General features: G+C 40.9%; 1 protein-coding gene across 3 annotated transcripts; it reads left to right on the top strand.

The window, feature by feature from the left end:
• Positions 1-434: 434 nt before the first annotated feature.
• LOC100551791 (transmembrane protease serine 12) lies at positions 435-10,989 on the top strand. Of its 3 annotated transcripts, none has more exons than XM_062970976.1 (5): positions 435-3,860; positions 6,319-6,520; positions 7,862-8,127; positions 9,115-9,183; positions 10,613-10,892. In XM_062970976.1, the coding sequence occupies exons 1-5, from the start codon at positions 3,749-3,751 to the stop codon at positions 10,651-10,653; spliced, it is 690 nt and encodes a 229-aa protein (XP_062827046.1). In that variant the 5' UTR covers positions 435-3,748; the 3' UTR covers positions 10,654-10,892. The 3 variants fall into 3 exon arrangements, with proteins under 3 accessions (XP_062827046.1, XP_062827045.1, XP_062827047.1); XM_062970975.1 differs by having other exon boundaries at positions 443-3,860; positions 9,115-9,257; positions 10,613-10,989; XM_062970977.1 differs by lacking the exons at positions 435-3,860; positions 6,319-6,520 and having other exon boundaries at positions 7,337-8,127; positions 9,115-9,257; positions 10,613-10,989.

Here is a 10,989-nt window from a genome sequence, read left to right as displayed (position 1 = left end):
TCCACTTCAAAGCAGATAATATGGATTTTATGTGGCAGTGTAGATAGGGTCTCAGAATGTCATATTTTGGAAATACCATGAGAAGGCGTGACCCACTAGAAAAGACAATAATGCTTGTTAAAGTCAAAGGCAGTGGTGAAATATTGCATTTCAGATTAATAGATTCCATCAAGGAAGCAAGAGCTCCTCAGTCTTCAAAACATAAGTCAGGCACTTGATTACAGAGTGATCTGGAAGTCTGTCGTTCATAGCTGTCATTAATTAAATTCAACTTAACAAGAACAGCAACATTTGGATCCCATCCACACCCCAAAGTTAAGGGCTCAGTAGAATTACATATCACATAACAATGTCAATGTATTCCTTGGTTTCACTTCTTTAACTGAAACTTTGGCACTAGAGGCAGAACATGGAAAGAAGGAGGATAAGTTGCTACTCCACAAAAAAAGGGCAATTCAATGTGTTTTAGCCAACTTTCTATTTCACACATGTGAAATGACACGAGTAAGCCAGGTAAGCCTTGCACAACTAAATAAAACGTGAATCTTCTAGAGAACACTTGAGAGAATTTTCTGAAATGGGCACTGAAAGTCTGTTTCTCTAGTCCTGATGCAGTATCTGCGAAAGGCTAATGTTGAAAAAATAATGTCAGTAGAAGGCCAGAATGGGACATTTTGAACTTTGTAAAAAGAAGCTTCTTTGTCACAGGCTTGTACTAAGTGGACTAAGACAAGGCTGCAAAACTGTTGCAAGTGTCTCCATCGCTTAACTTTGGGCCAATAAAGCTTCACGTGTAACTTTTCTAGACCTTATTCACTTCCAGACAGATCCTATATCCCAGGGTTTGATCCCTGGTTTTCTGCTTTAAACTGGATTATATTAGTCTACACTGCCAGATAATTTGGGATAAACAGAAAACCAGGGATCAGATCCTGGGATATAGGGCTTGTCTGGAAGGGTTCTCAGTGCTAAGCCTTTAAAAAACGACCCTGGTGCTGTTGTCTTTGGACCTCCAGTGGCTCTCAATGGTATTACATGCTAATCCTGTCACCAACACCTATCTCTTTGGTTTCAACAGCCATTAATAATCATCATCATCATCATTTGTATTTATATTCCACACTATCTCCCCAGAGGGACTCATCATCATCATCATCATTTGTATTTATATTCCACACTATCTCCCCAGAGGGACTCATCATCATCATCATTTGTATTTATATTCCACACTATCTCCCCAGAGGGACTCATCATCATCATCATCATCATTTGTATTTATATTCCACACTATCTCCCTAGAGGGACTGATCATCATCATCATCATTTGTATTTATATTCCACACTATCTCCCCAGAGGGACTCATCATCATCATCATCATTTGTATTTATATTCCACACTATCTCCCCGGAGGGACTCATCATCATCATCATCATTTGTATTTATATTCCACCCTATCTCCCCGGAGGGACTGAGGGCGGATTCCAAACATAAAGGGCAAACATTCAATGCCCGAACATAACAATACACCCATAATAACGAAAATTGACAACCCAACATATAAAAGCAAATTATGACTTAACTAAAATTACAGTAAATGAAAAACACAATCTGTTATATCTGACATGAATCAAAACATCAAACAGAAGTATCAATATCCCAGTTCTTTGGTGGCACATACATTGATCATTGCTCAAGATGTCTATTGAGCTGGTGGGGCAAACAGGACGGATACGGATGACAGCTATTTATCAGAGGTGTAACGGTAGTACTGTATTACCATCCATTCTTCCTCCTCCTCGTAAGCCAGTGGACAAAGGTCGGGCTGTGGCGCAGCTGGCTAGTAACCAGCTGCTATAAATCACTACTGACCGAGAGGTCATGAGTTCGAAGCCCGGGTCGGGTTAAGCCTCCGACCATTAATAGCCCCGGCTTGCTGTTGACCTATGCAGCCCCAATAGACAGTTGCACCTGTCAATTAGGGAAATTTAGGGACACTTTATGCGGGAGGCTAATTTACAACACCATAAAACTGCCAGCAAAACACGAGGAAAGGAATGCGGAAGTACAGCCACTACTGGACGGTGAAGCAACATCTCCCCCTGTGGCCAGAATTGTGAAGCTGGAAAAATGTTAAAAATGCCTCTGAGTCTGTCTAATTTATGTTGTTTGTCTGTTGGCATTGAATGTTTGCCATATATGTTTCATTGTAATCCGCCCTGAGTCCCCTGAGTGAGAAGGGCGGAATATAAATACTGTAAATAAATAAATAAATAAATAAATACATCTTTCAATTGGTCACCTTGATTAGCCTTTCAGCTTCAAGGTCTGGCTGCTTACTGCCTGGGAAAATCTTTTGTTGGGAGGTGTTAGCTGACCCTGATTGATTCGTGTCGGAAATTCCCCTATTTTTGAGTATTGTTCTCTATTTACTTTCCTGATTCTAGAGGTTTTTAATACTGGTAACCAGATTTTGTTCATTTTCAATGTCAGGCAGTAAGCAGCCAGACCTTGAAGCTGAAAGGCTACACAATCCTAATCAATGTAGCCAATTGAAACATTCACACCTGCCTCAAACAGACAAGAGTTCTTTCTCCCACCCTAGACATTCCACAGATAATATATAAACTCCTCTTACTTAATGTGTTGTTGAAGGCTTTCATGGCTGGAATCATGCCCAGAAAATTCACAACAACCCTCTTGCTTAGTTTTCAGCAGACCTCACAAGCTCTGAGGATGCCTACCATAGATGTGGGTGAAAAGTCAGGAGAGAATGCTTCTGGAACATGGCCATACAGCCCGGAAAACACACAGCAACCCAGTGATTCTGGCCATGAAAGCATTCAACAACACTTTGTTACTATGACCCATTCTAATACTCAGTTTATTACACTTTATGGCATGTTGTTGCATTCTATTATTGCATTACTGGGCTTGGTCCCCATGTAAGCCTCCATGTAAGTACCTGGGGAGATGGGGCGAGATATAAGAATAGTTATTATTTAACGGCGCTCCATAGTCATGCCTGCCATATGACCTTGGAGATGTCTACGGACAACGCTGGCTCTTTGTCTTAGAAATTGAGATGAGTACCAACCCTGGAGTCGGACACAAATAGACTTAATGTCAGGGGAAAACCTTTACCTTAGTTGTTGTTATTATTAGTCACAGCATTGTTTAAACTGGGTTGCTGTGAGTCTTTCGGGCTGTATGGCCATGTTCCAGAAGCTTTCTCTCCTGACGTTTCACCTACATCTGTGGCAGGCATCCTCAAAAGTTGTGAGCATCGTTTAAAGTTGAAGCAAAAAAAAAAATCATTATTGAAATATAAAGTCTGGGAGCCATGTTAAAAGTTTCCTAATCTCAGAGGCACGGGTTCTAAAGCTCTGGATCGAAACTGTATTTGGACATCAAAGAACAATAATCATCTCCCTTCTAAACGAGATAGATAGGAACTGACGGAGGTGGCCTGTGCCTCTTTTCCCAGCGAGCAAGGCCTCCCTCCTCGCAGAGCTCTGCTTCTTCCGTCCCCTTGGCGCTCTTCGTCATCCTGATCTTGGAAGCTAAGCCGGGTCAGCCCTGGTTTGGGCCTGGATGGGAGACCGCCCAAGAGACCCAGGTGCTGGAGGCACTTGGAAGCCACGCTAGAAAGGCCAAGCCAGGCGTTCCCGGCATGGAAGCCTTCTCCGTTCCGCCCGGCTCGCAAGCCGCTATCCGGCCGTTCTTCGGGGCGGGCCTGGCTCGGCCGCCATGTTGTTCGGCGGGGGAAGGATGCCGGGGCGGAGCTGCTCCCTCCTGGCGCTGATGACGCTACTGGCGGAAGCCCCGCCCGCCCTCCTTTCCACAGAAAAGCCCTCAAAGGGTGAGGGAGCCCCGCCCCCAGGCCCCCGTCCTCGCGCTGGAGGACGGCGCCAAAGGCACGCGGGTTTTTGGCCTGTTTGCCGCTTTCACCGCCAAGCCGCGCCTGCGCACTCTCCACTTTGGGGAGGGCGGGTGCGGAGAGAGACAAGACTAATCCCGTCCGCCACCAGGAGCGGAGTGGGCGACCGTGTTGAGATTTCAGGGGTCAAGATGTCGTCAGAGGTGGTGGTTAGAAGAAAAGGACTTGGGTTGCTGTGAATTTTCTGGGCTGTATGGCCATGTTCTAGAAGCATTCTCTCCAGACATTTCGCCCGCATCTATGGCAGGGATCCTCAGAGGTTGAGAGGTCTGTTGGAAACTAGGCAAGTGGGGTTTATATATCTGTGGAATGATGTCCAGGGTGGGGAAAAGAACTCTTGCCTGGGAGAATCCTTTGTCGGGAGGTGATTAGCTGGTGAACCAACCTGGACACAGAATATTATTTGAGAACACAGAAATGCTGGACCACTCTAACAACCACCATGTCATACCACACAGAGAAGCCATTGAAATCCACAACCATGTGGACAATTTCAACCACGAAAACGAACAAAATCTGGCATGTGAGGTTTATATATTATCTTTGGAATGTCCGGGGTGGGAGAAAGAACTCTTTATCTGTTTGAGGCAAGTGTGAATGTTGTAACTGGCCACCTTGATCGACATTGAATGACCTTGCAGCTTCTTGCCTGGACATTCCACAGATATATAAACCCCACTTGCCTAGTTTCCAGCAGACCTCACAGCCTCTGAGGATGCCTCCCATAGATGCAGGCAAAACATCATGAGAGAATGCTTTTGAAACATGGCCATACAGCCCAGAAAACTCACAGCAATCCAGTGATTTCGGCCATGAAAGCCTTCGACAACACAGAGTAGGACAGAGTAGGACTACTGTATTGTGAGCCGCCCTGAGTCCCTTCGGGTGAGAAGGGCGGCATATAAATGATGGAAATAAATAATAAATAAATAGGACTTGCCTGGAAATCCCTCATACTGAGATCAGTACCTTGCCCTCTTACATGTTTAACCCTAGAAGACTGGTGCCCCAACTGTAGTCCACCTGGTTTTTGAACTTCAGCTCCCAGAATCCGTGTCCATTGGACAAGCTGGCCAAGGCTTCTGGGAGTTGGAGTCTAAAACGAGGTCCAGAACTTGGGAACCCTTCTGTTAATGGGTTCACCTGCCCAATAGAATTAATGCAGCCTGACACTCCTTTAAATGACGCAATTCAGAGCAATGGAAATCCTGAGAGTTGTAGTTTCACAAGGCCTTTCATCTCCTCTCTACCAAACAGCCTTGCCAAACTACAAACCCCAGGATTCCTAGCATCGAGCCCTGACAGCTAAACTGGAATTAAACTACCAGTTCTACAATCTAGATGTGGCCCAAGCTGCTCTTTAGTTTATCTCCCTGGAAGTATGATGATGCCCTTTATAGAGCATTCTCAGTGCATAGTCGTACTTACCATTCCCCCCCCCTCCGCCTTTTTTATCTTGTCTGAAGCAATTTGAGAACATACTGCAAGTCTCTTCTGGTGTGAGAGAATTAGCTATCTACAAAGATGTTGCCCAGGGGACTCCCGGATGTGTTACCATCCTCATGGGAGGCTACTCTCATGTCCCTGCAAGCTAGAGCTGACAGATGGGAGCTCAACCCATCTCGTAGATTCGTGCCTGCAACCTTCAGGTCAGCAGTCCAGCCAGCACTGTAACTGACATATTTAAGGCATTATTATGTTTAACTTTCAATCAGATGCACATTGGAAGTCCTATTTAAACTAATTGGGGTTATTTCTGAGTAGGCTTGAATGGAATTGCACAGTTTACAGTGAATGACTCACAAGTGGAAACTTAAGAGCTGGCAATACATTGACCTTTTACATCCATCCAGCAATCCAGGTTAAACTATTTCTTCCCATGGGAAGTTCTGCATCAAGCCCCATAGGACACAAGAGACAGTGATCCAGATTAAAACACTTATTTCCATGGGATCATATGGTTCTGCATCAAACCCAATAGGATACAAGAGACTACTGCTGGTTTGGCAAAGAAACAGGATGGGAAACTTGGTGGTTCCCATCTGACCTTTTTGGTTGTATAGATGGGAGTAATGTGCCATAAGTGGTAGGAGCTCTGAACACAATTGCTGGCCTGTGTTCAGAGTTCCCTCCTTTCAGGACATTTCTACCTCTTTTCAACTCCTCCATGCTTGAAAAGAAGCTAAGTCCTAAGATTAGGAAATGTCTCAATGTCATTTCAGGAGCTCTGTATTTAAAAAGGTCTCTACAGTCATTTGCAGACTCACCGCTAAGACGACTACACTTGGAAGACAATCATACTCTACTACAAGTGATACCCCATTATTATGATGATGATTTTAAAATGTGCAAAGCTTGCATTTCACTTTTTTTCTCCTAGAATGCGGAAGAAGGATGGTAGAGAATGACATGGCAACAGGCATGCGTATTATCGGTGGTCGCAGTGCTCAGGCCGGCGCATGGCCATGGCAAGTTAGCATTCAGATTTACCAAAAGGGTGTAGGATATCTTCACCTCTGTGGTGGAACTTTAATCAATAAGGACTATGTGCTGTCAGCTGCACACTGCACATTAAAGAGCTTGTACGTAACTTTTCCATCCCTTGCCTCATGTGATAAAATATTTTCTGAACTTGCAAAGGCATTGCTTTGGTGCAAAAGGCATTATTCCTTACCTGCCACTTTTCACTTCCAGAAATGAAGTCAATTCTAGGAACTGCTGCAAAAAGAATAAAAGCCCCATTCCCATCTGATCATATAGACCAGGGGTCCCCAAACTAAGGCCCGGGGGCCGGATGCGGCCCTCCGAGGTCATTTACCTGGCCCCCGCCCTCAGTTTTATAATATCATATATTGTATATGCATATAATATTGATAATAATATTATAATGTAATACAATATAACTCTAATAATAATACCATATAATAATATTGATTATATATTCTATATTACATATAATATTGCTAATAATATTACAGTATAGTGGTATAGTTCAATATAGTAATATATAATGCTAATATTGTGCTATGCTAATAATATAATATATTGTATGTACATATAATTTGTAAGCCATTCTGAGTCCCCTTTAGGGTGAGAAGGGTGTGATACAAATGTAGTAAATAAATGCAGTAAATAAATAAATAATAAATTTTAGACTTAGGCTCACCCAAAGTCTGAAATGACTTGAAGGCACACAACAACAACAACAACAACCCTAATTAACTTGACTATCTCATTGGCCAGAAGCAGGACCACACTTCCCATTGAAATCCTGATAAATGTTTGTTGGTTAAAATTGTTTTTATTTTTAAATATTGTATTGTTCTTTCGTTGCTGTTGTTGTTGTTTTTGCACTACAAATAAGACATATGTAGTGTGCATCGGAATTTGTTTGTATTTTTTTTCAAATGATAATCCGGCCTCTCAACAGTCAGAAGGATTGTGGACCGGCCCTCGGCTTAAAAAGTTTGAGGACCCCTGATATAGACTGTAGACATTTTGTGACTCAAAAGTCAAATAGCCCAACCTTTCTATCCACATGATGATAAACCATGTTCTCTGTTTATCCATCTTCATTTCTATGTTGTGGGCACATTCCTTTCATGAGTTATGCGAGTCAATCATTTTGGGAATAGTAGTTTCTAGAAACTTGCTCCAGAGTGAGATACTTTAAACCAAGAGTTGTTTTAGGAATAGGGAATATTAAAAGGTGTGAGGGTTTTTTTATACACATCCCTCCCAAATTGTTTGCAACCTTCATGGTTGCTCATAACTTATTGCACTACCATGAGCATTATGAGTAGATGTTCTGCAATATATTTGATGGGTTATTAAGTCTCTCTAGAAACAAATGCTTTCTTTGTTGTGTTGGTTTTTACTTCTTAGAATCTTTGATTCTTCACAGGATTTTTTTTCTGCCCTAGGGATCCAGGAAAGTGGAGGGCTGTATTTGGTCTCCATCAACTTTATATGCAGACAAATTATACTATATACAGACAGGTTGAGTTTATCTGGATACATGATGACTTCAACAAAAAAACCTATGAGAATGACATTGCTTTGTTTAAACTAAAAAAGTCCATCAAATACAATGAGTATGTTCAGCCCATCTGCTTATTTAACTCTTCTCGTCCCTTGACTGATGAGATTCCCTGTTACATAAGTGGATGGGGATTGAAAAAGGAGAATGGTAAGTCGTTTATTTTGCTATTTAACCTTGCTGAGAACTATTATTAACTAATAAACCCAGTAAGATCAGAACAATTATATTTAGTGAATGTATTATCTAGAGTTCTTCCACACATTATACACAGAAAAACTCAAATCTGTCCATGAGTACACATTTAGCAGGGAGTTGCAGACACACATGGTTTTCTTCTGAAGGTACCTGACAATACTCCTGTTTTTTTACTTATACTTTATATTTTTAAATGTATATTTATATATCTAAGGATCTAAGTCATATGGCTATAATGATTTTCCCTCATTAGCTTTGTTAAGTAGTGAATTCTGAGTGTCATTTGGGATAAACCTTTTAAAATTCCCATATTGTATTCAAACAGATACAGATACATGAGGATCAGTTAGAATGTAATTCTGTTATTCCCAATCTTAAATTGTATTGCATTGTTTATTGCAGACACACTGCTATACCTCATAGTGAAAATCTTGTATCCTGCTTGCCTTCATTGACCCCACCACAATGCCAATGGTATTAAAATCTTCCAGCTAGACAGGGCAAGGCAGAAAAGAGGGGTTGGGCTTGTCAGATGCATGTCTGTATTCTGAAATACATATAGAAGGTTATCCTCCTGATGTATTAAGACTTAGAATCACAGATTGGAAGAGACCTCGTAGGCCATCCAGCCCAACCCCATTCTGCCAAGAAGCAGGAAAATCACATTCAAAGCACCCCTGATAGATGGCCATTCAGCCTCTGTTTAAATTCCTCCAAAGAAGGAGCCTCCACCACACTTCAGGGCAGAGTTCCACTGCAGAACAGCTCTCACCCTGGGGAAGTTCTTCCTAATGTTCAGGTGGAATCTTCTTTCCTATAGTTTGATCTACACTGGAGAGTTATATTGGACCAAGCAGTACAAGTAATATAGATTCATGAAAAATGGCATATTTTTATATGGAAGCATATTTACAGCCACATTTTGTATTTTTCTTACAGGTTCTGCCTCTTATATATTACGAGAAGCTCAAGTGAAACTTATTCCACTAGAAATCTGTAATAGTTTAGGTTGGTATATGGGATCTGTATCAAAAAATAATATTTGTGCTGGTTCTGAAAGTGGACATGTTGATAGCTGCCAGGTAAAGTGAAGACAGATTTATTTCAAAACAAATAGCTAAATAATTTTATCTTATTTCCTAGAACTGTATTATCCAGTAACAAGTCATAGTGGCATCAAAGCAAACAAGAAATTGAGGGAAGATAAATGAAAATTAAAAATCCCATAATTTAATATGTAAAATATATATTTGAGATAGGTGGTAAAATTCCAATTGAGAATTATACAAATGTTTTTAATAAGATTTATGTATGATACCTACAAGATTACCAATAAAGGGCTTTCTGGATTCCTCTGTAATTTTCTCTTAATGCTTTATGAATCATGAGAATGATAACGCATTATATCACCGTGATTATACTCACACACTAATGGGAAGCCAGAGTTTTGGAGAATCTTGGTTGGTACCTCCATACCTCCATACCTCACAACCTCTGAGGATGCCTGCCATAGATGTGGGCGAAACGTCAGGAGAGAATGCTTCTGGAACATGGCCACACAGCCCGAAAGACATACAACAACCCTGTGATTCTGGCCATGAAAGCCTTCGACAACACAATCTTGGTTGGCTTAAAAAAGCATTTGTTATTGTGCAACACTTGGTCATGTCTGATTTAGTCTTAGAAGTATATACTAAACTAAACAAATATGGAATGCTTATTATATTATTTGAAATGTGGCTGCTAATAACTCATCTGTCCCTAATACTAAACAAAAACTCTGGTTAATGCTCCTGGCATACATGCATCAAAACAAGTGTTTCAGTCGATATGACCTGATAAATACAGTAGACTCTCAGTTAACTGGCACTCATGAGGACTGGTAGATGCTGCACAAATGTAGTTTCTGGTTGCTTGAGAGTTATGATTAAAAATAGGTCCAACTAATACAGTCCTATATCCCAAATTATGCCATAAACTCTGCATTGACTTGATATTCATATTGAAATTTGGTAACTGCAAGCAAACCAAGACAAAGTAACACAAGCTGGATCTACACTGCTATATAGTTTAGAACTGCATTATGTGGTCAGTGTGTAAACCCATGCAATGCAGTTCAGCTCAATTGATCAGCATTATATGAATCTACATCGACCTTATATGGCTTTGTATATCTAACCACCGTTTTATTGTATTATAAAACCAGCATTGTACATGTAATATGCATTATTTTGATTTTATTTTGCTCGTTGCTTGAGTTCCAGCTGAGAGTCTACTGTAGTCAATATCTGATTAGTTTAGCTGTATCTACTGTGTAGAGGCAAGTAGTTAACCAAGATTCTCCAGAAACATGGCTTATTGAATGCTGCCAACTCTCTGCATAGTAAATCTTCAGAATATACTGCACAGCTCTCAGGTTGTTTTCTTCATTTTGCAGGGAGACAGTGGTGGACCGCTGATGTGCTATCTCAAAAATGAGGACAAGTATTATCTGATAGGAATCACAAGTTATGGATATGGTTGTGGCCGACCTAGGAGCCCAGGAATTTACGTAAATTTAGCCAAGTACAAAGATTGGCTGCATTCAAAGCTTAATAACAGAACCACCACCCTGTGCAGTCACCATATGCTTATCTTTTTCACTGTGTTATGGGTTGCTTCCCATTATTCTAAAATTATCTCAGACTAAACATGGCCTTTTAAAATGTTGTTCAAAATATTGTTTCAAATGAATTATTTTACAATGTGGTAGGGTTTATAATTTTGACCCCAGAAATTCACAAATAAATGTCAGTAATTATTTTAAAATGCAAA

The sequence above is a fragment of the Anolis carolinensis genome, chromosome 2 (genome assembly GCF_035594765.1).
Source record: "Anolis carolinensis isolate JA03-04 chromosome 2, rAnoCar3.1.pri, whole genome shotgun sequence".
Taxonomy (NCBI): domain Eukaryota; kingdom Metazoa; phylum Chordata; class Lepidosauria; order Squamata; family Dactyloidae; genus Anolis; species Anolis carolinensis.
This window is presented reverse-complemented; position numbering and strand designations above follow the sequence as displayed.

Excerpts from the sequence above, each read along its gene's own strand:
- LOC100551791 (XM_062970975.1), top strand. The coding sequence starts at position 3,749 with ATGTTGTTCGGCGGGGGAAGGATGCCGGGGCGGAGCTGCTCCCTCCTG. Across the intron at positions 3,861-6,318 it reads CACAGAAAAGCCCTCAAAGG|AATGCGGAAGAAGGATGGTA; the intron begins GTGAGGGAGCCC and ends TTTTTCTCCTAG. Across the intron at positions 9,258-10,612 it reads GACATGTTGATAGCTGCCAG|GGAGACAGTGGTGGACCGCT; the intron begins GTAAAGTGAAGA and ends TTCATTTTGCAG.